At 41.9% G+C, this 27,683-nt stretch overlaps 1 protein-coding gene across 6 annotated transcripts in view; it reads left to right on the top strand.

Moving 5' to 3' along the window:
• sox5 (SRY-box transcription factor 5) overlaps positions 1-27,683 on the top strand; it is a 122,765-nt gene that overhangs the window by 16,459 nt on the left and 78,623 nt on the right. For all 6 annotated transcript variants that reach the window (XM_037695888.1, XM_037695889.1, XM_037695891.1 and 3 more), the window contains exon 3: positions 8,243-8,465. In XM_037695888.1, coding sequence (XP_037551816.1) covers positions 8,243-8,465 — 223 coding nt within the window. The remainder of the gene's footprint in view (positions 1-8,242; positions 8,466-27,683) is intronic.

Raw genomic sequence — 27,683 nt, forward strand, 5'->3', positions numbered from 1 at the left:
TCATGCCAGTGATGCGCTAATGAATCAACACACGCCTGCCTGTCAACAGCGAGGGGTCGCGGTACAATATCCTGGCGTGCATTTTAGCCAAAACTGCTATTTAAAACACGGCAAATACAGCTGCTGTGCGCTGTCAGATAAAGACGGGGCATTCTTGGACGAATGAAATGGTTTTCCTATTTAAATAAGCGTCGTTATTTTAGAACCATTACGAGCGTTTTGCCATATTTTTCTGACATGAGAAGGAAATAATTTTTACTGGTTTGTCCTAGCCTGAGGGTCCTCCCAGTCAAAACTGACAACGTCTGTGTTTAGCCATGGCACGTAAAGGGATTTGCTGCATGTGTGTGTGTTTTGCAGCATGTCAGTTTTTTTTATTTAAGTATGGTAAAGACTGGCAGCCCTGGCGTACCTGACTCTAACCGCCCCCCTGCAGGGAGCGATCAGTGGCATCCTCCTGGTGCGTTTAAGTGTGCGCCGGTTCCAGCTCTACTTGCCACGTCGTCCACGCCTTGATTCGTGGCGACGCGCCGAGCGTTAAGCATCGTTTCTTCACGCGTACACCTTTCACAGCCCGAGACGTGTCGGGCTGGAACAGGGAGGAAGAAAGTTTCTTCTGTCGGGCACCAGACAAAAAAACAACTAGAGAATTTGCATTTCCGGTGAAAATTCAAGTGCGAATGCTTCTTGCTTAAGAACGTCAAGGAAACGGTTGAAAAGTAGCTTCAAATATCAGAAGGAAGCAGAACGTGCCAAGCTGCTGCTGATGTAAACCGTCGATCTGACAGTACTAAGCGTTTGTGTTTGCTCTCAGCTACCACGATCCCAACTTTCAGCAGAACAGCTCTCAAAATGCCAGTTATTGTATTTTTTTTCCTTCTTAGCTAAGGCGGCCATCTTGGATTTTTGATTTGGATGCAGTATGCGATAGGGAACGTTCTCAGCTATAACTTCACCGAATTTCAGCTCTGTATGTGTAAAAATGGCCGAGTTAAATCCGTTCAAAAGTAGCGTTGGTGGCCATCTTGGAATTTTTATTTTCATCCAGCATTGGATGGGAAACGTTGTCAGCTCTCATCACACCAACTTTCAGCTCATTATGACTAAAATTGGCTGATTTATACAATTTTTTTCCTTTTTTGCTAAGGCGGCCATCTTGGATTTTTGATTTTCAATCAGAATCTGTTAGGGATCGATGTCAGCTACCAATACGCCAAATTTCAGCTGAATAGCTCTAAACATGGCAGAGTTATCCTAGTTTTTCTATAAAACAGCTGAATAGTAGCTAAAGAAATGTAGAAAGAAGCTTAAATTTCCAAAAGGAAGTGGAGGGAGTTTAATTGTTCCCACCATGGCTGAGAGAAGCATAAATTAGCACAAAAAAAGTTTTTAAAATGATCTAAGAAAAGCTGAAATTTGCTACAAACAGCTGAATAGTAGCTAAAACAAGCCGAAGGAAGCTTAAATTACTAGAAGGAAGTCAGGGGGAGCATGTTTTTGCTGAATTAGGCTGAAAAAAGTTTAAATGATTGCAAATAAATAAATAAATAAATGAATGAAGAGCGGCATCTGTGCTGGCTGCAGGAAAAATAGAATTTTCTTCCTTTTTTTTTTTTTTTGGCAAGACTTAAGTGTTTTTAGATCAACCTCCCCTCACAGATGAGCTTAAGAAGACAAAAGTTGTTTAATTCGGTTCCATTGCAGAGGCTGTAAAAGGATAAAGAGAGTGAGGCGCAGTTTTCACTTTGTTCCAGTCGTTTGGAGGAGAATTGACATCTGCAAACTAAAGGCAGAACCGCCCACACATGCAGCCGTATAAATACATGCATGCAGACGCTCTTACATGTGCACACGCGCACCTACAGGCTGTGGCAGCGCTGCACACACATGCAGGGGGAAAGGCCTGCTCCGCACACGTGCACCGAGAGGGCACGGACGTTTACGGCGCTCAGGATTTCTGTTTGTGCTCATGAATAAATGCATGTCGATGAGGAAAGTTTTGCAACCGGTGTTACCGCGGGAGGAGTGCGCCGCTGCGGCTGACACCTATTTACATCAGAAAATCTGCCTCGCGTCTCGTCGTCTTTTATTTTGATCCCTCTGTTTTGGTCTTTGCGAGGCGCGTGGATTATATGCTCGGAGGTTGACGGAGGAAAGATACATAAGCCATTTAAGTTGCCTTCAGGATCAGCGCTGTCTGTCGGAGTTCACACACAAACAACGCCGCGGGCCCTAATGTACCGGGGTCTTTGAAGCAGCCACGGCTCCCCGCTAATTCCATTTGATCGGGAAATGACCTTCATTGTTGGTCCCAGCCAGATGACATCTCCCTGGCAGCTTCTCGACACGGCAAAGCGATCCGACAACCCTTCAACCCCCTCTCCCATCCATATTCTTGTTCCGTTTGTTTTGTTTGCGCGACATCTTTCTCGAAAGAAAGAGTGCGGCTCTTTTAAGCAGGCGCTGGATTAGATAAATGGGATGTGACAGGTGTGACCGTTGCCTTCAAGACGCCTGCCTTCCTCCTGCTCCCTCGCTTTCAACTTGCTCTTCTGTGATTTCCTCTAATAACACTGCTTCTCTGGCTTTGTTAATTTCAAATTTAGCTTCTTTTTTGTTGTTAAATCTGCTCGTTGTGAAGGAGGCACAGCCCATAAATTCCTTGAAGGGATGCATATCGCTCGCTGCGTCACAAGACAGTTTTATTTCAAGATAGATTGTAATTTATTTAACCTTTATTTATACAGGTAGTCTCACCGAGTCGTGGGGTTAAGGGCCTTGCTCAAGGGTTCAGAGTGGGGCAAAAGTGTTTCACTTTTCCCACCCACATTTTGATGTCGGTATGGGGAGTCGAACCGTGACCTTCCAATCACAGGCCCACCTTCTCTAGCCTCTGCGCCACCTCCCCCTCGTTGGGGTGGCGTTCAGCTACCGTCACAAAAACTAACATGAATCCAGTGATGGAGCGTTTCATTCAAACCTGTCCAGTAGTACATGATAATTTAGTTAGTAAATAATACTGACGTATCCATTGGGGAATACTCTCAGCTACTACCACACCAAATCTGAGCTCAATCTCTGTAAAATTGGCTGAGCTTTAACCATTTGTGTGCCTCCTAAGGTCATAGTTGTGGTGGCCATCTTGGATCGAACCGACGAGCATCCTTTTAAGTAACTAGTTACCAGAGGTGGAAAGAGTACTGAACATTTGTACTCAAGTACAAGTACCGTTACACTGCTTAAACTGTACTCAATTACAAGTAAAAGTATGGATGTTATAAAAATACTTTTCTCAAAAACTACTCATAGTATTACTAGAAGGTATTCAGTTTGATTTACTGTATAGAACAGCTACTTTCAAAGCACATTTCTCAGACTAACAGTCAAGTACACTAAGGCCATTTCTTTTGTAAACAAATTTAGATAAAGCAGGATCTTTGTTTATTAAAAGAACAACACACATGTTTTTGAAATGGCATAGAACAGTTTAAACTTTTCCAAATACACTGCGAACAACAGGCAGGTAAGAGTCTCAAACTCTGACATTTCTGTCTCCCTTCACTTTCTGAGCCTTTTGTTCGGCGTCAGCAGGAGCTGGTATTAGTTGAGAGTCTGTCCGGCTTCGTTTGGCTGTGAAGAGTCGACTCTAAACGACTCTCTACTCTACGGAGTTGTCCTTTGCTTACGTCGTAGTAATTGGCGTTTTCGTGATCTGAACTTTATTGGCTGCAAAGATGCAGATGAACGGTTTGAATATTAATTCAAATTGCGGCTGTACTCAGTAGCAACTTCTGATTTTAAAAGTAGTGAAGTAGATTACATGGACTAAATTGTACTCAAGTATGAGTAAAATTACACACTTGAAAGAAATACTCATAAAAGTACAAGTACCCCAAAATGTCTACTTGATTACAGTAATGTGAGTATTTGTAATTCATTACTTCCACCCCTGCTAGTTACTAATTTAATTTATAAATTGATGCACCTGTAATCAGTTACGTTAAAAAAGGTATTTGTTTAAAAAAAAAAATAGATTTGCGTTAACTTTTCTGTGAAAATGCTAGGTTATATGTTGATTAGTATTTTTTTTTACTTTTATTCATTTTGGGGGTTTTACCCATGAGCCCTGCAGTTGGGACGTCGGAATACGTGTCCCGTTTTTGTCGGGACAAATAATAATCTAATATTCGTGTGCAACATTCTGTCATGAATTAGAAATGTATTGAAGTGTAATAAATTACAGCTATGCTGCATTGTAAACGGAGTAACTCGTAGCAAAGTACTTTTTAAACATCATGATGTTGCAGCTCTATTGCTGCCGTCACAACCTGCCAGTCCGCTTCAACACAAGAAGAAAATGAGTGAATTATTGAGCTTGCTGACTTATTCAGAGTGTGGAAACACAAAGAGCCCGAGTGAGAGAGCCAGTGAGGTGTTGGAAATGCCAAGTGATAATGGTCTGCCGTACCTCTCATATGGAGTTGGGCCACTAACAATGAAAGTACTGACAGTACAGACAGCCTCTGCTTGATCATTTTAATCCAACAGAAAATGTACTTTTGTTTTTGTAAACTGGGATATATTTATGATCAGTGTAGAAAATGTCTTCCATGTTTTTGACCATTGCAAAGTGTACACCTATAACTGGTTGACTTTTTGGAGTCTGCGCAGATCAAGATGTCCGCCACGGTCTACTGGTCTTAGAAAATTACGAACATGATGCTACAATGTCACATTGTGCTGTCAACCCACTTTTCTGTTAGCAACATATTTTACGATTTAACTTTTGGGGTCAACCAGGGCTTAATTTGTAAATCGGTCGATGCCGGAATGGAAATGGAGGCGGGCCAACAGGGGGGTTGTTGGCGTCTGGGGGTCCTCCCCTAGAAAGTTTTCAATAAAGTAGATGAGATTTCCTGCTTTTTGCTGTATTTAACAATTTGTTAAACAGGGACCACGATACGATATTATATTAATTACTGTGTTTGACGATACAATTTTTCTCTATCGCAACGTCTGTCACGATACGATTTCGATCCTAATCGATTCACAAGTCTGCGATCGATAATTGCGATATCAAATGCTCATCTCATTTACATATAAATAAATTCACAAAAACAATTCAAATATGATTTAACCATTTTATTTCTGTTATTACAGGCACCAGGCATTCAAATAAAAACTTTTTTTTAATTATTGAAAAAATAAAAATGGCCTGTTCAGTACAGTCTCACATTTCTCGTGTTTAAGTGCATTTTTTAAGCCAGTTAACTTAAAAGTGCCCTGATTACCCTTTCACTTGTAAACAAAAATAGATATTGAGCGTACATAACATGGCTATCAATGCCGCGTTTCTTCTTCAGGCGAACAGACAAATTTGTTGTTTCCCCGAGTATTTTGACTCGTACTGGCACCTGTTGCATACGACACGAGTTGTGTCTGTTGAGCCGTCCTTCTGCTGGAGTTCAAAATATTTCCACAGAGTTGATCTAAATCCAGCAGGAGAGTGAATTTCATTATCTGCGTTGTCTGCCTCGTCTGCCATGTTGCTGAGGCGGCCGCAGAGCGCAGCTGTGCACGGAAATGGTGACAGACAGGAATTTCAAAATAAAAGCGTATTCTAAAGATGACGATATGAATCCATGTTTTAGTTTTGCCACGATACAATTGAATCAATCGACGTATCGATTTAAATTGATGTATTGTTGCACCCCTATCGTTAAACATCTACGTTTATCTAGATTTGTAAACACTCCGCTTCTGTCAAGCGTCCTACCCCCTCCCACTCGACAGTTCTGCACCCGATTCTTCTCCGCTGAATTCACTGTCCTCGTCCGACTCCACATCTGAAACCTCCAGGTGCCTCCTCTGTCTGGAGGAAATGCCACTTGAAGGGGCAGCTCATATGTGATATTACGAAGCTCGTAAGTGGCTGTTGTGTTTAAAATGAGTGTTTATGTAATTTTTTTCAGCTTGCATAGTCAATACGAGTTTATTTGTTCAAGGCAGTCATATTTCTTCATAACTTTATTAGTAATAAACCTGAGAGTTACCGAATCCAAGTAAACAGTTACCGGAACGCACCCTGTCAAAATCAGAGTTCCCGGATCCTGTTCCACCAGGATCCGGCTCAAATTAAGCACTAGGGTCGACCCTATTTCAAGACATCTGCCCCAGCTCACTAACCTTAGCAAACACAAAAAAAATGGCTCAAACTCAGTGGATTTTAAGAATAACGAGCTAAAGTTTTGTGAGCTAGTAGCTGAAAGTCAACATGTACTCCGAGCACCAACAGGCTTCATGATATGGCATGAGATCATGCAGAACATCTGCAAGGTGGTTTAAGTATGCCCGTTCCCAAAATAATTAGATTTCAGTTTAAAAAGCAGCGGGTGACATGCATTCCTTCATATTATTTGTCCTTTGTTGTCCTCTACTCTTAAAAGAAAATAAACCCCAGAGTTTCTTGCTGTCCTGATTACCTCTTCATGGACTGTGCGCTCTCTGGGAGTTAATGATTACATATCTGCCTTAACACAATACATTTAATATACCTGGAATGCACATAAGTCCTTCTGACACACGGACAAAGAGAGGAACTTTCCAGTGTATGTGTTCCACTGTCTCAGGTGGCGTGTGCCTATACTGCAGCGAGATTAGCCAAAGATTAACCCTGTGGACCATTGACCCTCGTGCTCGCAAAGAGCTGAGCTGACAGACTGGCTGCATGAATGACTTACTGACTCATTTCTTGCTGTAATTAAACAGCACGCCTTAACATACCCACGTGAGCGTTCATTTGTCACAACAACATTTATGTTTTTGAGTTCAGTTTATATTACCCACGCAGTCTCCGGCGTATCGGCGTCTAGAACGTGTTTTTAAGGTGATGGCATCCTCCCTGTCCATGCCACTGTTAATTGGCCTGAGCCAGTGTTAGGTCTGTAATGCTAGCTGCAAAAAACAAACACGGGTTTTACTGGGCCAAAGATTAACAGGCTAAACTGTACTTACAGTAGCCTTCACCTGCTGCTTTCAGGTTCATTGTCACTGCCAAGTTAATCAGTTTGCAGTCTTCTTTTTGTTCTGAAAACAGCCAGTGTGCATGAACGGTATTCAAATAGGGTTTACTGTAAACTTTGAGGATGAATTACAACGTTCCTGCCATGCTCGCCCTGTTTTTGTGAATGCAGCCATGCAGCAGATTGCTCCTCGTCCTTTGCTCCTTTCCCGTAGACTTATTTACTACAAGCTTTCATGAGATAGTAAATATTTCACAATAAAATGCACGTCACATACAGTTCTAATGTTTAGAATTGAGCAACTTCAGCCCTGGCGATTTATAAAAAAGTGGTTGGGTTTTCTTGTATAACTCTAAAAATAAATAAATTTGGTTACAATCACATTTTATAAGCAAATTCCATTTTGCAAGGACTTGACTTAATCGATGCACCGCGTCCTTATTTGTGCCTGCAAAACAATTTATTGATGAATCTGATCCCCTGGGTGTCTGCCGGCTTTCAAATAATTATTTTTATGCAGATATGCTTACCATCACTTTCTCCCAAAGTTTAAATGAATATGTTAAAAACTAAACTTTTGACACGAGAAGATTAGTCATCGTAAAAACAGAAAAGCTTTACATTAGCCAGTGATGTTGGTGCCTTAAAAGTTGTCTTTATGGAATCAACTGTCACCGCTCCAGAGCTTTCTTCTTTTAAAAGGAATGCGTTATTTCTACTGATTTCTGTGTTTCGCCTGAGTTGCACCCTCAGCATAAACCATCGCGGATCTCGAGGCAAAAGTTTGTCGGCTCTGAAAGTTGGGCGTCGATCACTACAGCGTTGGACGTTTCTCAAAGGGAGCCACGAAAAGCTTTGTGATGAAGAGTTAGCGTGACACTTGTGAGCGCGCAGAGCGTCTTACTGTTGTTTCATGTGCTCGTTCTGTCAAGTACCTCCAAGTCAGTCAAATGCAGATTCCAGAGGATGCGCGAGAGACTGAAGACGCATGCCCCGACTTGAGATAACTGGCCACGGATGAAAGTTGTTGCATTGAGATATAAGAATAGGGGACAGGGGGAATAAAGATAGTAAGAATTGGAAAGAAGGATGGAGATAATGAGCAGGTTTGTGCCAGCTCCTCCCTAATCTCCATTTTTACTTTTATTTTTTCGTCTGAAGTTGCTTTTTTTATTTCTTCAAGTTTAAACTTTTTATTTCCGTTTGTCTTCTCCTTTCAGGATCACGACGGCACCAAGGGGAGTTCACCAAGTCCTTACCCACAGCACAATGCTACCTCACCGGGCAAAGAGGAGGGCGGAGGCGGGGGGCGACCCTGCAGCGACGGCGGCTCGGCCACGGGTACCCTCGGGACCCCCGAGAGACGCAAAGGCAGCCTGGCGGATGTTGTGGACACATTGAAGCAACGCAAGATGGAGGAGCTGATCAAAAACGAGCCAGAAGGTCAGTAACGAACCTCACCCATCATCCTCCGCTTCGTTTCTTCTGTCGCTCCGTCTCGTTTGGACGCTGACTCAACATTAACGCTTTTTATTCCCGTCTTCATGAGATGGTGACGAAGTGAAGACTTGACATGCTCTGCTGTCTTCCTTTGATTAAAAATAAATAAATACATTTACTAAGAGGCATGTGAATGCTTTTATTCCACAAATGCCTTGAGCTGTGAATTGGTACTTTAGAAACAAGTTATTTTACTTCACCAAACCTTTAGCTGTTTTAACCATTTAGCAAAATGTTCAGATTATGCCGGAGACCGATGCTGTGACTTTGGCATTTGTAATGTTTATACGATTTGGAATGGGATCCATGAAAAACGAGTATTTAAAATATTAATTTTAGCTTTGAAATCCTTTTGATTAATTGTTTTAGCTACTGTTTTGCCATTGCTAGAGTTTACTAAGCTTTGCTAATTTTAGATTTTAGCCATTATATTGCCAATATAAGCATTTAGGGTTTTTTTTTCTACTTTTGGCTTTTAGCTGCTACCGTTCTAATTTTAGCTGCTGTTCTAGGTTTTGTATCTTCTGGCTGCTGTTCAACTTTTAGCTTTTGTTCTATATATATATATGTTTGTTTTTTTACTTTTAGGTGCTGCTCTTCTAATTTTAGCTGGCGTTTTATTTATTTAGCTTTTAGCTGCTGTTCAACTTTTAGTTGCTGTTCTATTTTTTACTTTTAGCTGCTGCTGTTCCAATTTTAGCTGCTGTTTTTTTTTTAAACTTTTTTAGCTGTTGTCCGTCGTTGTCGTCATTCTTTGTTGAAATCAGGTCTCTCTTGTAAATGAGTCCTGGAGGCTCACTGGGATTTACCCGTCTAAATAAAGGCTGAATGAACAGCTTTAAGCTGCTGTTCAACTTGTAGCTGCTGTTGCACTACTTTTTTGTTGAGCTACATTTTAGCTAATTTTAGAGTTCAGTAACGAGATGGATAGTTTCTTCTTTTAGCTTTTAGCTACTGTTGAGCAAATGTTATTTATTTTGTTTGTTTTATTTGTTAAATGTTGCTGATTTAAATTTCTTGTTACAGTTTTGTTTCTTTTGCTAACGATGAGCTCGTTTTATTTCTTAGCTACGGTTTAGCAACATTTTATATTGAAGCTACCGTTTTGCTTTTTTTAGGTAGCTATTTCAGCTTATCTTAAGGTTTAACTAATATTTTGCTAGATCTTACTTAGCTTTTTCAATTTTAGATTTTAGCTAGTGTATTTAAGCTTTTAGCTAGATATTTTTTTCTACTTTCAGCATTTAGCTGCTGCTGTTCTAATTTCAACTGCTGTTCTGTTTAACTTTCAGCTGATGTTGCACTACTTTTGAGTTGAGCTACTTTAGAGTTCAGCAACTACTGTTGTGCTTCTTTTAGCTACTGTTGTATTAATTTGTCTACAATGTTGTTGATTTTAATTTTTGTTTAATTTTGCGATTTTAGCTAATGTGGAGCTCATTTCATCTCTTAGCTGTGGTTTAGCAAATTTTCGGTTGAAACTACAGTTTTGCTTATTAAGAAAATCTTTGTGCTTATCTTATGTTTTAGCTACTGTTTTGCTCATTTTAGGTTCATATCATTGTTAATTTTAGTTTCTAGCCACTGTATTGCAAATTTAAGCCTTTAACTAGATTTTTTTCCTACTTTTGGCTTTTAGCTGCCGTTTTTTGTTTAGTGTTTAGCTGTTGTTGCATTTTTAAGTTGATCTATGGTTTAGATAATTTTAGAGTTCAATTACAAGCTTGATAGTTTTTAACTACTGTTGCACTTCTTTTAGCTTTTAGCTATTGTACAAATTTTATTTGTCTACGATGTTTCTGATTGTAAGTTTTAGTAAGTTTGTCTGGTTAAGCTAATGTTAAGCTCATTTTATTTCTCAGCTCTCCGTTTTGCAAATTTTAGGTAGAAGCTACTGTTTAGCTTAATTTAAGTAAATATTTGTGCTTGAATTTTAGCTACTCTTTAGCCGATTTAAGATTTTAGATGTCTTGTTGGTTTTAGGTTGCAACTTTCACAGGCTTTAGCTTGTAGCTAGTTCTGCTCATTTTACTCGGATACAAGTTTGCTCCTTTTAGCTTTTAGCTTCTGTTCTGCTTGTTTGAACTTTTACAGTTCAGTTTTAGCGTCTTAAACAAATTTTCAGCAAACTCAGTCAGCACTCGGAGTTCACGCTGCATGTTTTGCAGAAAATGATAATTTTTTCCAGTTTTCTGTTTTTTTCACTCGTCGGTTCTGAACTGAACCCACACAGATTCAGACAAGAGGAGAGCCTTTGTTTTTTCCAGCGTGCAGACTGACAGCATCAGCTGCTCGGGCCTATTGTCCACTTCGCTTTGCATATTTATCACAACCTGACAAGTAAGATGTGTGTGCATGTGTGAGGGTTGTCTGCCTGAGTGTGTCAAAGAAAGGAGGGGGGGTCTTAACAAGTCTCCAAATGGTCCCTGGCTTTAATTTCAAGGAACACTCACGTCAGCCGAGGAGAGTCAAAGGAATAAAAGCATCTTGCAACCTTTCTGCATTTTTGTACGAGTCATTTTGAGCACACTGCTGAGGAAGCTGAACTAGTTTTGGCCAGGGTCTACACGTAGTTTAGCTCCAACGGCCTCAGCGTTTCATTCTCAAACAGCCTCAGGCTACCAGCTGGAGGCCAACAAAGAGGAAAAAATTACCCCGTGGCCAATGCTAATTTCTATTGAGCACATAAATGCAGCTTAAATCCCCTCCAAAAAAATGCAGGTAGCCATTAATTAATATGAATTCCATCAACAGGTGTTTCTCCTGTAGAGCGATGAGGACAAAATAATTATGTGACTTTATTTGGGGTCAGATCCCACTTTTGTATGTGTTAGGCCCATTGGTTACCAACACTGTTCCTTAAGGAACACTATCCTGCATGTTTTGGTTGTTTCCAACACACCTGATTTAGTGATTTAATTACTTCATTAAATTCTGCAGAAGCCGTTAATCACCCATTCATTCGTTGCAATCCGCCTTAGACATCATCCAGTCAGATTTGTTCCGTCTCAAACTTGTCCTAAATGCCGACAAAACCAAAGGGATGTTTTTTTTCAAACAGGAAGTCGGTCCCATTAGTTCTTCCTATGATTTTATCCTCAAATAGTGTCCCTATTGAATTTGTCGATTCCTATAAATATTTGGGTATCTTGGTCGACTCGCTCTCTTTTAAGCTTCACGTGGAAAACCCAGTAAAGAAACTGAAAGTTAAACTGGGTTTCTTTTTCAGAAACAGATCCTGTCTAACCCTGAATGCTAGAAAACGCCTTGTATCTGTGACCTTCCTTCCCTCCATTGACCATGGTGACATTATTTACATGAACGCTCCTACAAGAACCCTTCAGATGTTGGATGCTGTCTATCATGGTGCACTAAGATTCATAACTGGCTGTAACTATGGTACCCATCACTGCACCCTGTATTCACTGGTTTGCACCCTGTATTCACTGGTTAACTGGTCATAATTAACTTCACGCAGACTCACTGGTATATTTTCATCTTTAAATCACTTCTTGGTCTGTTGCCTTCATACTTCTACATGTCTCTGCGTGAGTGCAGCTACAGCGTGCGCTCTCAGGACATTACCTGCAGTGTTCCCTCAGTGAGGTCTGAACTAGACAAAAGGGCCTTCTCCTACTCCGCTCCGGTTTCCTGGAATATCTTGCAATAAGATCTAAAGCTCTCAACCATGACCTCTCTAAGTGACTTTAAACATCTGTTAAGTTCCTGGCAAAAACCAATGCAGACATGTTCCTGTTTTTAGTTTTCTACACCGCCTTACAATCTAGCTGTTTTTTTTTTTTGTTGTTGTTTTTTGCTACTTTTTCCTTTTGACTGTTTTTTTTGTTGCCATTTTATTTTAATTAGTACAAAAAAAAAAATCTGTATGCCTCTTATGCTCGTCTATTGTCATTGTTGTCGTCACTCTTTGTTAAAGAAATCAGGTCTCTCTTGTAAATGAGTCCCCAAGGCTCAATGGGATTAACCTGTCTAAATAAAGGTTGAATGAAAAAAATATATATTCAAATCAGGTGTGTGAAAGCAGAGAAACAACTAAAACAAGCAGGATGGTGTTCCTCAAGGACCGTGGTTGAGAACCACTACATTAGGGCATACTTATAAATGGTTATACGCCTAAAGCTCTAATTCTGACTCTTTGGGGCTCCAGTAGTTCTTGTCTAATATTTTAGCACATGCAATCTGTGTCAGGAATGACTCTCAGCTACTACCATGCCAGAATTAGCCTCCGAGCCAGTTTTGTTTGCCAAGGTGGCTTGCCTGTGGTGGCTCTATGAACTAGGGTTGACAGTTAAGTTGATCAGCTGAAGATGTTCATCCAGTGGTTAGTTTGAGAGCTTCATTAAAATTAATCTATTGGTTTGCGAGATATTTTGCTTACAGACAATGTTGGAGTCTTGAGTTTCTTTAAGCAGAGCGCAGTCTTGGCCTCTGTTGCTGATGTGTAAAAAGGATCCAAGACTCAGTTCTCAAAATGAACTGGAACCTGTGGAACCTGAGCGGCTGTGGCTAACTGGTTAGAGCAGTCGTCCTCCAATACAAGAGTTGGGGGTTTGATTCCACCAACATTCACATGCCTAAGTGTCCCTGGGCAAGAGAATGAACCCCTCATTGCCTTCGACGTGTGTCCCATCAGTGTATGAATGTTATAAAGCTCTGATATTTGTAAAGATCTAGTAGAGTGCTGTATGAATTGTAAATGAGGCACAGATTGTTGTGTAAAAAGCTTCGAGTGTCTTGATCAGATAGAAAGGTGCTGTAAGTGCAGTCATTTACTATTTACCTATGAAGACGTCTAAGGAAACCAACTTTCCATAACTACCATTATACACTTCCACTCTTTGATTCATCAAACGGTTTGCACTCAAACGTCTGTACACTCCAGAAGGTGACAGACCAGCACTGCGGTCCAGTTGTGTGTTTGCGTCTAAGCATAGGATTGTGGATGGATGTGTTCTGCTCCTCCACTACACCAACAGGCTTTCATTTCAAGCTGCGCTGTGCTAACCTCGTTTTCCAGGCTTTTTTATAGAGCTTTAAAAGTGGCTGTGATGGCTGGTGAGCTCTGGCCGTCTGGTTGTTTTTATTCCAGTCGATAAAGAGACCTGTTGTGGCACATTCTACAAAAAAAAAAAAAACTGGACTGTTTGTCGAGCCGAGCTGTAATTGAGGTGTGTTTTGGGTTGTTCGCAGCTTCACTGGACCTGGTGAACTAACTACACGGTAGAAAAAGAAAAACAATAATGGATCTTTGAGTCAGCCAGGGTAGAGGGGGGGGGGGGGGGGGGAGTGCTAGAGGAAGGATGGAGAGAAAGAGCGGCCTCTTCGCAGTCCCCCGTTAGCACAGTGCCACGGTGGCGTGGCACCAAACCTGGAGCATTATCTGCTGAAGGTTTAAATGAAACATGCAAATAAAATGCCCCTCTAGAGCCAACGAACAAACCCAGGCCAAACAAGAACGAGAAGAGGGTAAAGGAAGAAAAGATGAAGGGAAGCAAAGAGGAAATGGAAGAAGAGGGGGAGGACAAACGATGAGGGGAGGTATTGAACTCGAGATAGAAATCCCTTTTCTGTGCCCGGCTAGCTATTGTTTGGCTGTGTGGCTCACAAAGGCCATTAGCAGCAAACAGCAGGTTGGGATGAAAATTTAATGAAGGCTTTAATCATTATGAAAGGCCTGGAATATTACTGCTCTCACACACACACAGCTTCCAGCTGGATCAATGACACACACACACACACACACACATTCAGTTTGAGAACATTAACACCACGAGGGATGCAAACAGACGGACAAAGACACAAAATGGACCAGAAAACGATAAACACCTTTAACATGAAAAGATGGAGACTCATCGAAGCGTGTAAAACATCACAGGAAGTACACAAAGTTTGAAAGATGTACTTCGTGGCTACCGCTGCTCTACTTTTAGGCTAGATGAATAGCGACTGGCAGATACTAGGTCAGTGTGTGTGTTGTTAAAGCCTTTGGGAGCACAAACGTGTGTATTTGCATATGTATTTGTGACAGAGCGTGTGTGGAGATGCTGGTCGGGGGAAGAATTGTATTTGCTTTTGTTCGTGTAAGGTAAGGTGCGTTGGCCTCTAATAAATGACTCGGCATCCTGTCCCCCATGGCCTCGCCCAACCAGGCTCCACTGCACCTCTGCTCTCTCCATCCATCTTTTCCCGTACTCCACCGGCCACCTGCTACCACAGAGACGTGCACAGAGAGAGAGAGAAGCTTGCGCATCGTCTTTAATGAATTCTTCAGGAGCAACAGGGGGAAGAAGCCACGATCGCGGCTGCGCGTCTGGACTCGAGGCTACCGGGCGGCTGACTGGGCTCGTGCTGGAGTGCGTGCGTGTGTGATTACGTGGAATAATGAGAGCAGAGTGCAGGGAGTCGCGGGGTCGAGAGGGGGGAGTTGGTGCTTAAACCCAAGAGAGAGACGGCTGCAGACGTGCACGCACACACACCTGGGCAAGCTCTTGAACCTTTGGCGGCCCCCGTGGCTCAGAGCAAGGGCCGGTGATAATCTGTTAGCCCAGAGGTGGGAATACATTTGAAAAAAGTAAATAAAAATGGTGGTACATTGTGCACAATGTAAATAAAAGCAGGATACCGTGATTTGAATCAGTGGAACGTAGCCTTCCCTCATTTCAACAACAGTCCTGAAACATGGAGGACCTGAGGAGACCAGCTGCTGGAGCTTATGGAGGAGAACGTTGTCCCGCTGGTCTGATGGAGGACTCCAGCTGTTCAACAGTTCTGGGTCTTCTTTGCTGGATTTATCGTTTTATGACGTGTTGGAAGTTTTGATGATTCGAAATCTGTGTATGTTTTTGGCATTGATGGTGCCTTTCCAGATGTGTAAGCTGCCCATGCCAGAAGCACTAATGCACCCCCATACCAATAGAGAGGCAGCCCTTTGAACTGTACATTTATTACAGTCTGAATGGGTCCTCTCTTCTTTGCATGATAGAGCTTTAAGCAGCATTTGTAGATGTCACAGTGAGTTGTGTTTATACAAAACACCTGCCCATCTTTACATTTAAGAAATTCAAAGTTTTTTTTCACCAGTCCTTTTACTGACCTCTTACCAGTTAAATGCTCCTCCAGCTGTTTGTGAACCACTTCCTTTTACTGCTAATTTCCACCCTATTAAAAAAAAGAAGCTGCAAATGGTACAGTTTCTTAGTTTTAACGTTTTAAGGTGTTCTCTTGTGGATAGAAGATAAATTTAAAGATTTGGAAATCACCGCATTCTGTTTTTATTTATATTTACACAACACAACTTTTCCTGAATCGGGGTTGCGAAAAGATCGATGGATAAATGAATGAAGGCGAGATGAGGGTGTTAAAAGGAAGAGAATCCTCCCTAAACGCTAAATGGGGCACAGATGTTCCTCTCAGCCCCCAGAGTGGTGCCTCCACTGCCCTGGACTTTCACCAGACCCTCAGCCTCGTTCCTCCTCTCCCCGCCTCGCTCACGCTGCAGCGCCGACTGTAAGTGGCTCGCACGTTAAGTGCCAGCTGAGCTCCATCTCTGGACCCGTCTGTTGACCCTCTGCTACCCAGCCGCAGCTACCCGTCGCTGGAGCTCCACGGCCTCTGGGACTCCTTCCGTTTGCCTCCTTTTAGTGGAGCCTCAGCTGGAAGCGGGGATAAACGACAATCCTCGACAAGAAAATGCGTGCATGCTTTAGGGCATAGTTTTATCTGAGTAAAGCTGCTGCGGCTTTTAACAAGAAAATGTGAAGAAATGTGTACAAACAAATTTTAATGAAACTTTCAGGAAATCATCAGCTGTACAAATGATTAGGCTTTGGAGCCAAGATGGCGTTCACAGCTAGTCATTATAAAACATCAATGGCTACAACGCCCTCAATTTTAAATATATCGACTTAAAACGTTGTGTTAGTAGTTGGCACTGATTCTTAAAACTTGTTCCAACAATTCACAAAAGATCTTTGTTATAAATTATTTGAGGTCAAGTCCATTTATCTGTTATATCTCATGAACCACTAGATATTATTGCAACTTTCAGGAAATCAGTGGCTGTGACTTTTGGATTTAATCCAATTAAAGATGGCTGCCACAGCCAACTGGCCTTACAAAATAAACAAAGGCTGTAATTTAATCCAGTTTGAAGATATTGAGCTACAATTTGGTGTGGTATTAGCTAAGAGTCATTCACAACACGTACGTTGAGTTGGAAATCGTGCGATCCTGTAAATGTTATTATCAGTTATTATTTGGAGTTATCTTACACAGCGTGGATTTGGGAACGCAGGACATAACACCAGAGTTGACTAAATCTTTTACAGCCTCACCAAGACGCTGTGTCTTTACAGAATCCGAGGGATGGGTTTCACCACAAACACCAACTCTGACAGATGTCAACCACCGCACACTCACGATCACAAGCTCACACACGTACGCCACGGCACTCCGTCCGTTCTCAAGGAGCGGAGGGAACCCTGCGTCGCTTTTAGAGCGCACTGAGGCATTTTATAGGACAGCACTTAGGCGAGGCCATTGTGCCGCACAAACGCACCGAGGCCATAGCTCCCTCATGCCTCCGTTCACTCCAATGGGCGACAATGGGAAGGGCGGACACGTCCTGCCAAGAAGAAGGAAAAAGAGAATGAAAGGAAGAAGGGGGGGAGAGTGCACGGATCCAGGCAGTCTCTCGTTCATCCATCCATCAGTCCTCTTCCCCCTCTACTTTACTTAATCCCTCTTCTTCTCTGCTATCTGGGGGGTTATGTCAAAAGCAACATGCACACACGATGAGCATCAACAATAGCATATGCAGCCCTTGAATTTTAGGCCTTTTCCACCGCGGGCAAACTCAACAGAAAAACAGCAGCAGGTTTGCAGCCCCACCGTGGGAGCGGGGGGAGAACGTCTTTATGTGATTTCAGCCCTTTGTTGGTAATTAGTTAGTTGTATAAATTAACACGAAGTGCAGCAGGACTCTCAGTGCCATTGTTGGTCGCGATTAGTATTCATGCACTGGGAAAAAGAAAGTGAGTGAAATGAATCACAGTGGAAAGTTAAAAGAGGGAAACCCCCCCCCCCCCCCCCCCCAACTAAAATGAGGACTTTCAACCACATAAGACGGTCTTTTTAATTAAAGAGCAAAAATCGCTGCCGACATTTGCCAAACAGAAGTTTGACGTTGTATTTTTGAGACTCAACTCTTGAACTCCTTTCCTGTTTTATAAACCTCAGCTATCGTTTCCCTTAGAAAGATGAAACTCAGGTGCTGTTCACTGTGAAAGACCCCGATATTTAAAATGATAAAAGTCACGTTTAAAACAGAAAGCGAACCCCTACTTCTAGTTAAAAGCACCCCTTTAATGACGGTTCCCTGTCGTTATCTGGCGGCCATTGTGTCTGTTAACTTCACAGGGTTCGTTATAAACCAGGGGATCATCGTGAACAAGGCGCACAATTCAAATTGAGTCAGTTCGTGGCTTTCTCCCCCCCCTTTCCCTTTGTGGCGTGAAAAACAGGCAACGTCATGGGGCGAACCTGAGGCCTATTGTGGGACAGGTCATTGTTGGGTTGATGAAAGAGGCATTCAAGTCACTTTTCTTATTCAATTGTTTTGTGCTCGCCTTTCAACGTGGCATTCTCTCGCCAGTCTTGCACAAGACAATCGGTGGGGATGAAACTCTTTTCGTCCATTCTTCCTCATCTAGATGAGCGATATTAAGGGGATGAATAGTTTGTGTGTGTGTGTGTGCGTGTAGTGAAAACCACTACACCAGCTTTTGTCCAATCCTTGAGCATAAAGGGGCTTAAAGCAAAGGCAAGAGGGGGTCCTGCAGTTGTTCTGATGGTGTGGATGCATTTATTTCCCCCTGTATGGCATCAAGTTAGGGACAAAAAGCTTGAGTTCATGAATCACCCAGTGTCCATAGTTCAGTTGTCTCATGATCCAACTGTCCTACAGTAACCTGCATTTTGAGGTTGAGGTCATTACCTTCAGCAAAAATACCAGTTTATACCATAGAACTAGAAAAATGTATGACTGCTGCTTAACTTATTATATTACAGGTATATTAGCCTAATAATGTTTAACGTGATACTCATTTAGTTATTTTTTAACGCATAGATTTAAATCTGGAGACAGAATACAAGTGCACGTTGAAAAAAGTCATTTGGTTTTACATTTTTCATCTTTTTCCTGTACTCAGGTTTTAAACAAATTTGAGTCAGCTTTTTTGGTTGTAACTTTTATTTTTTATTTTTTTACAATGATATCCAAGATCAAGGCTTCGTTTATAATTTAATCACAAACATTGATCAATTCAAAAACAAATGTACAGATTGCGTTGGACATTATGGTTAATTCACCGTAAGCAGCTTGTTTAATGACACTGTAGGTAAATGTTCCTTTATGCTTGTACTTTAGGAACGAGGCGTTTTCCTATAAAATAAAAAAATATATATTTAAAGTTGTTTTCCTTTGTCTGCTCTCTATACACACAAACACCAGCTAAGTTTATAACTTTAAATTGAGCTTATTGCACAGAATATTTCTAATTATCTGATGTTAAAGCAGTAGAGAGGCTGACATGCTGATGCTACTTAATTCATTTGGTCGTTAGCCACCGTGGTGCCTGCAGTTAGCATGTCAGGTGAAATGTAAGTTTTGTAGCTTGTCGCAAACGTTTCAAAACAGGTGTGGCTCCTCTGGTAGACAAAATGTAACGACTAAAACGTACAGCCAACTGCGGTTCACTGTATATTTTACTTCTAACGTCTTAAAACTTGTTGCTAACGTTTGTTTTAAAACAGTGTTACCTGGAAAGTGTCACTTCTGAGAGACAATGTTTTTTTTAAATAAACAGTTTAGGTTGTTCCCCCAACAGGTACTGGGGGGGGATTAAAATATACACAGTACTGTGTCTCTGCCATCTTGTTTTTTAGGCTTTAACTGGTATAATGGACATTTTAATTGTTTTAACACCATGATTACTGCTTGAGCGTTCTGTAAACAGTTTAAGATCTTTAGCTTCAGATGGGTCAGAAAACTCCAGTTTCATAGTGTCCATGTCATTCAGCTTCATTGTCTTTGACCAAACCAGTGGAATCTGTAGTGCACGTTTTTAACTTTCTCATACACGTGTTGCACATTCGGTTGTTTCTCGTCCTTTTTCAGTTTTTTTAAATTTATTTTTTCTTCGTTCTTGGTCGTTTCTCACATTCCCATGGAGAGTCAGAGGAATGTTTTTATGCTGTGAAATGCCCGCAAGATTAATGAGTTTTGTACAGAGTGCGCTGACTTTCATTTGTCCCTCAATTACTCTATCAAAAGGATATGAAATGCAGGGAAGAAATAAAGAAATCGCAAAACTTTTCACCGAGGCACTTGAGCAACAAAAACACTCCAAGGAGCATTGTGGAAGGCAATTGATGTTTGAAGTTGGAGCAGTTTTTGAAAAGGCCCGACGACTGCACCCTGAAACACTTTTATTCAGCGAGAATGATCAAGTCAGTCAACAACTATCTTCCATTAAGAAAACATACCAGCAGCTGCTTTGTGAGTAAGTGGAAATGGCATTTTGAAATTAAATGTTTGACTTTTTTAATCTCGACTCCATGCCACAAACTATTAAACAGTATCTCTTCGCTGCGAGTTTCAAGACGTCCTACGTGATTATTTAGCAGCACATCCACAAGGGCCCCGTTTTTAACAACTACATAAAAGATTTGTTTGAAACTTTTGTTTGGTTGGCTGTTTTGAGTTGACCAACTTTAACATAAATAAAACTTCTATTTTTTTATGCACAGGGAGTCATAATTCTTTATTTGTGACTCAACTGATCTGCGTCCACATGAGCTTTTAGGCGTCCCAAAGAGGATTCCTTTTTCATATGTAGTGTACTCTAACGCAAACTATTCCCATGTAGATGCATATAGTCTCTAACAGAGATGGTGTAGGGCAGTCGACTTGGGACCAGAAAGTTGCAGGTTCAACTCCCTGCCATGCCCACATGTTGTGGTGTCTCTGAGCAAGACGTCTAATCCCTTACTGCTCCCTGAGCGCCACTCTCCACCTGAGTGTATCTCAGGTGTGATGGGTTAAATGCAGAGAACTAATTTCACCATTGCACGGGAACATACGACAATACATAGCACTTAATAACATGCACGTAAGCATGAATATACAGCCATTGTGATTTTCTATATAGAGATGCAAATACAAGAGGAGATCGCTTGTGGACTGCTGTCTTTGGGTCGAGGGTGAAGTTCTGCCTCAAGTGGAGGAGTTCATGTATCTCAGGGTTTTGTTCACGAGTAAGGGAAGAATGGCGCACGAGATTGACATACGGACTGATGCAGCATATGCAGTATTGTGGACTCTGTGCCGGTCCGTTGTGGTGAAGGAGGAGCTGAGCTGTAAGGCAAAGCTCTATTTACCGGTCGGTCTGCGTTCCTACCCTCACCTATGGTCATGAACTCTGGTAAGGATGTTTCGGCATGTCTGATGAAGGAGAGACTATGTCTCTCCGTTGGCCTGGGAACACCTTGGGGTCCTCTCACAAGAGCTGGAAGAGGAGGCTGTGTAAAGAGACCTCTCTGCTCAAGCTGCTGCCCCCTGAGTCCCGACTTTGGAACAAGCGGAAGATTATGAATGGGATGTATGTATAGATGGATGGATGGAAATACAAAAGGAACACAGAAGTGCTTCAGCTGGATGTGGGTGATGATGTTCTCAGATCTCAGCCTCGCTAAGGGAAACCACAGTTTTGCTCGTTTGTGCATCACTTGACCCTCTCGACAATTTTTATATAAAAACTTAGACACTAACGGATGGAAGCACATCTACAAGTGATTAACTTTTCTTTCAACGAATGCTAGGACTTTAATTGGGTTTTCTTTATGGAGGTGCAAATACCAGAAAACAGCTTCATATACACTTTTAGGCTAACTGGACAAATATACTGTAAATAAGTTGCAACTTGGTTTACTTATAAATCTAATTCAATTCTATTTCACCCTAAAATTCATAAACTACCTGTTAATATGTGATAAACACTTAATGTTTTTTCCTGATTCATCTCTGGTTCCCAGTCTGCTGGGTGTATTTTTACAACATCCATGTTAGTTCCTCAAGTTGCTAGCGTCCACTGCAGGATTGAGTCTGACAAGGGCATAAAAATATAAAGGGGGGGCTTTAACGGCTTGATTGAAGGTGCAGGATCATGTGTGTCACTGCAGAGCCCTTCTTAAGTTCTGAGGGCGCACATGAAGGTTCTGCCTCTTTACACATGTCGACACCGACCTGAACCAAGCAAGAAGTAAATTCTGTCGAGAGCTGAAAACATCCAGAGAGCAACAGTTCAGTCAGCGTTTCAGTCCCACATTAACCAGTAAGAAAGAGAGAGCCCCCCCCCCCCCCCTTCCTGCTGGGGAGACATCCCTTCATTCAGCCAGCGAGTCCGTCACTCGTCGGCTCCGTCAGCCCGTCGGTCTCGAAGCCTCATGGTCTTTATTAATTAACCCCTGGCTGGCTGGTCAGAGGGCGGTGCTGCAGATGAAGTGGTGCTGTCTGTGCCGTCAACCTCAGGGGTCACCAGCAGAGCCTGCGGCGCGACCCGGACCTTATTTGAGCCAGATGTTGGGAGACAAGCATCTCCAGACCCCCCCTCCTCGCATTCTGGTCTTTCCCTGCTGCTTTAACGTCCTGTCCGATGCTTCTCACATCATCTCTTTGCTTCTGTTTTCTTTTTTCTTTTCCATGACACCCGTGCTTTCACCTCTCTCCCCCTCCCTCCTCATTTGGCCTACTGCCCCTTTCCTCTTCACACTCGATTGGGGGGGGGGGCAGTATGTGTTGCCTGGCAGCATGCCCGCTCTCGTCTTCTCCCCCATTTCTTCTCTCTGCCACCTTCTCTTCATCGTTCATTCTCCACCTCCCTTTGTCCACATCTCTCTCTCTCCACCTGCTTCTAATCACCCCCTACATCTCTCGCGCTGATTCATACCTCCCTCCCTCCCTCCCTGCCTCCCCTTCCGTCTCCTCCTCAGCTGGGCTCAGGAGCAGCGAACAGGTGTTGTCTCCTTTTGATTTGGGTGCGTTCGGATTAATGCTGTCAGCTCAGCTGTTAAAACAACTGCCACCGCCAGATGCCAGTCAGTTCGGGGCTGGAGTTGTCACCTACACACAAACTCTCACATCCGCACACGCACACACATCTTCAAACACCCAAGCGTGCTCGGATGTAAGCGTGCACAATCACATCCACTGGCGCCTAGCCTCGGGGCTCGTGATAACACCGACAACGCAGATCAGCTGTTGTACGTCAGGAGAGTCAATGTCCCAGGTGCGCCTTTCCAAAACATCACAGCGCGTCTGACGTGAACACGAATACCTGACCTGAGGAACAAAATGCTTCATTTGAGACGCTCAGTGAATCGTTTAAAGAGTTGATAGTTTTTAGATACGAGCGTCGATCATCGCCTGTCGCTGAGTGGGTGAAGGTGGCGTTTTAATCCTCGTCTCGCCTTCATCAAAATGCATCAAAAACCACCGGTTCATGATCTTTTGGAGTCAGATTGATTCAGTATGGCTGCCACAGCCTACGGAGCTTAGAATAAAAATAAAACGTACAGAAAAAAAAGACCTGATATTAAATGTGGAAGTAGCCGAGGCCGGCCGCCTGAGCCGTAACGGATCTTTGCTGAAAAGTTTGACTCCAACTATTCAAGGTTCGTCTAAAACCGTCACAACTCCATCACGTTTCAACATTTATAACCTTTATTTATCCAAGTAAAGCAAACGTCTTTGTTCAAGAGAGATCAGGGCCAAGAAGGCGTAAATACGTACAACCAATAAATCAAATGCAAAATATTCAGCAAACAACAACAGAACCAAGTTTCAAGTTCACAGCAGCAACAGATCTGATGTCTCTTTTTAAAATACTTTCCCCTAATTTCTCTAATAAAATTCATAAAAATAAATTAAAAATAAAATCACACTAAATGTGCAAATATTTGAATTAGACTTTCAATCCCACCTAAACTCGAAGTCCGTTCACTTCGACGATTATTAAATGGATTCATGTGAACAGTCAATTTGAGACTTTATGAAGCAAGGAGTTTTAAGGGAACCTTATTTAATATTTGGAAAGAAATGCTCCGGGAGTCCTGGATTAATTATCAGATTGATGTTACCAAATGAGACCAAGTATTCCTTGAAGGAATGCATGTCACCCGCTGCCTTACACGACACAAGTTTTAAATGCTAAGATCTTATATTGAGGAAGGACAGAGTTGTCGTCGTTTTGGTGAAGCACAGAAGAATGTCATGTGATGAGACGTCACGCTCAGAGTACGTGTTGAGCATGACTCTCAGCTACTACCACAACAAACTCAAGCTCAACGTCTAGAACACTGCCTCAGGTATAGCCATTTTATTTATGCTGGATGGTTTAGACAAACTAACAGATTTTAAAGTGCCTGTGTCGCGCATATCTTACAAAAACAAAAGAAAAGTTAGAAACCATCTTAGTATTTAATAATTTGGCACAATACACACAATTTTACTTATTTTGTCCCATAACTGGCATATATTCTTTTGAACTTGGTGCAGCCAAAGAGAAACAGGAAGTGACATCAAAAGGGGCTTCCTGGTCTTTGTTTATTTTAATATTATTTGAACTCTGACTCTTCGTCTCTGACTCGTTAGCGACACGACATAATCTAACGAAACATCAGATTATTCTCTGCTGTGTGTTGTTAGCCAGTGTAGCAACGCTCTGTTTACACGCAGGGGTTCCTCTTTGACATCACTTCCTGTCACCGCACGAGAATATCTCAACAACTGTTCAGATTTGTAAAATATATATATATTTTTGGCAATACATATCTTTTCACAAATGTATTGATGTCCCAGACACTTTAAGCTCTCCAGAATGTGTTGGAGATCACTCTCAGCTACTACCACACCAAATATTTGTTCAGTTTTTTAAAATTGTCTGAGTTATAGCTTTTTTTTTGTTTGTTTTTTAAACTCATTTGGCAGTGGTGGCCATCTTGAATGTAGTTGTCTCAAAGAGGTAACCAATTGTGGACGTGTAGCCAATAATTAATCCAGATTCATTTGTGATTCCAGGACAGTTTATTTGTTCTACTTCTATTCTTTATAAGCCCGTCGACAGCGGATGTATTTTGGTGTAGTCGTTCAAACGTCTGCAAACTTTCTCTCGTTCCGTCCATAACTTTGGATCTGCTTAAGATAATTTAACGAAGCCTCGCGCACGTAGACGCAGTGCCGTGCACACGTTTCATCTCCCCAGCTTCAAGGTCACAAATCAAAGTCAAACGTTATACCAGGTCTTTGCTCGTCTGGGCCATTGCATAGATCAGGGCTATTCAACTGGTGGACCGGGGGCCTAATCAGGCCCACTCAGTTTGGCCCACCAGTGGGTTCATTTTTTTTTTATAAAACTAGATTTTAAACCATAAAACAAACTTATTTAATCACAATATTTGCTGGATATCCAGCCCCTGAGCTCTTGGCTTTCAGGAACCGTGGCCCCCTGAGCACTTTAGTTGAATAGCCCTGCCATACATTGACATGTATTTGTCGACGGGTGCATCATGTGGCATACGTCCTGGTGCATGCTCAATAATCCAGGTAGAAAAATCTAACAAGGTTAAGTCAGGTGGTCTGGACGGATTCTTCTTTGCAGTAACGTTTTGTCTTTTATCTAAAAGACGTCTTCAGTCTCAGGAGCTGCAACAAACCCAGTCTTGTCATAGTGGACCAACCAGTTTGCTGCTGACAACCAGAACCGACTATTCACATGCAAAAGGAGGACCGTCGGCCTAACGATTGGTCGTTGGTGCCCTGGTGGCCACTTTGCTAAACTTCATTAAACTAATACATCATTTGAAATATCCATAATCTACACAAATACTGAAAATCCTCCTCTTAATTTTCAAATGCCATTATTAATTTCTGCCTGCTTACGTTTTAAATGTCTGCGTGTTTAATTTCTGCCTACAACTACAGTTGTCCTTCTTTTTGTGCTTGCAGCTCTTTCTTCCAGACAGTGGTTTAAATGTGGAGGGTCGTTGCTGGTGATGTGTGTAAAATGATGATTAAATGTGAATGTAGATGATCAGCGGGGCTATTTATGTCTGCTTCACATGTGGGTGGTCTGCAGGCTTCCAGTGTGTCAGATGGTAGGTGGTGGGTTTAGATGTGGTCATGCTGGCGTCTCGGCCAAACTAATAAGCACAAACAACAATCGCTTCGTCTGAAGAGACGTTCTTCTGTGCGCGTTTTTATTCTGCCAGATTATCTCGTCTATCTTTATCTCCCGCCTTCTTAGTGTTCGTCACTCCTTTTTGTTTTTTTGTGTGAAGCGCTCTCTCTTCCTCTCCTCACACTCTGAACTTATGCGCTCGTGTTTATTTGCGAGCTTCACACCGGACAGTTTTGTGATGGTGGCGCAGGGAGTCGTCCAAACCAGTACACTGGACGCCTGTTTTCTGTGGGTGCGTTGGTTCGTCTAACGCTCTTTTACACCCAAACGCACACTTCCTAACACTAAGCCCACTGTGAGCCGTCGTTTCAGTCTACTACGTGAAAGCTTCATCTCTCCAACCATATTTTCCCTCCCCGCTTCAGTCTGCTCGTTTGTTGAATTACACTAACTCGGTTACTTCCAAGGTTATCTCGCTCCGGTATCCACAGAGACAAATGTTGTTAAAGACAATTAGCCCACTCAAAGAGTTATGGGTGTCTCGTCAGAGGGAGGAAGATGATGAGGAGGAGGAGTCCAGTGCCTGCAGGAGCTGCAGTCAAAGTTTATCAACAAGGGGTTGATGTTAAACTGCTTTAACTAACAAATACCCCAAGATTCTTGTTATTATTGTCCACGGTCACTTGAGTCTGTTTCTGTCTGTTAGCAAAATATATCTAACCACCAGGTGGATTTTAATGAGACTTTGAGGGGAACATAAGTGGATGTACATTTATTGTTTTAACAGTTTCAATCAATGGTGGCTGCCGCAGCTGACTTAATTTTTAAATAAAAAATAACGTCAATAAATCAGTCAGTTGTGCATATATTGAGCTGACGTTCAGGGTGGTAGTAGCTGAGAGTCATTCACAACAAATACAGAGAGACACTTCACAGTAAAGGGTTGTTCATGTCCGACCAAAACGGCTTGAACTGACATTTCTCAGGATGATATTTAGTTTAAAACTCTAAATTTAAAAAGAGTGGATATTTTTATTATTTTGTATATGAATAGATACATTTTTGTTTTGGTACAAACATTTATCAAACTCAGGCTTGGACTATGTCTGGAAACTTGACACTTTGATGGTAGTTGGAGCTGCTGAGAGAAAAAGAACTTTACAAGCAACTTAGACTATTTATTTAGATTTTTTTTCTAACTACATTTATGTTTTAACAGTAGCCGAGAAGGGACAAACTTCCTTTGAACTTGGGAGTTTTAATCACTTTTTAAAGCTAAGAAAAAATAAAAGCCATAATATTACGAGAATAAAGTCGTACGAGTCTTTTTGCAGCTCTAGTGTTTTTTATTCTTCCACGTCAGATCCATGATGCGACCTGTCAATCAATCCAGTAGGCGTGTCAGCAGATTACCAATCTGAAGATAAATGAGTCGTAATATTATCCAAACTCCGACACGATAAAGCAGGTTTACCATTTTAACTGTGGTAAAACAAAGAATGTTGAGCATTTTGTTAACTTATACTTTGGTATTAGTTTTACAAATAAGGGGATACTTAATCCGTTATCACATCAGCATCAGATTATTATCTGTATCTGGACTTTGAACCTGCTCACAGTCAGGTGGTACGCTCGGATGGGCTGCAGCGCAGCTCTGCAGGTAAGGAGCATTTAGCTTCGGATTGGTCTTTCGCTCACACGCCTCTGGATTAGTTGACAGGTTGCGTTGTGGACTCGTGGGGAAAAAATAAATAAATGAGAGCTGTTAAAAATAAAAAATAAAAGTCTTGTACGACTTTATTCTTGTAGTTTTATGGCTTTTAACTTGTTTTTTCTTAGCGTGGCCCTAAAGCTCCGTCGTACATATGCCTGGAGGGTTTAAGCACTTCAGTTCCTAGCTGCAGGT

The sequence above is a fragment of the Nematolebias whitei genome, chromosome 22, assembly GCF_014905685.2.
Source record: "Nematolebias whitei isolate Nwh7 chromosome 22, NemWhi1, whole genome shotgun sequence".
Lineage (NCBI taxonomy): Eukaryota > Metazoa > Chordata > Actinopteri > Cyprinodontiformes > Rivulidae > Nematolebias > Nematolebias whitei.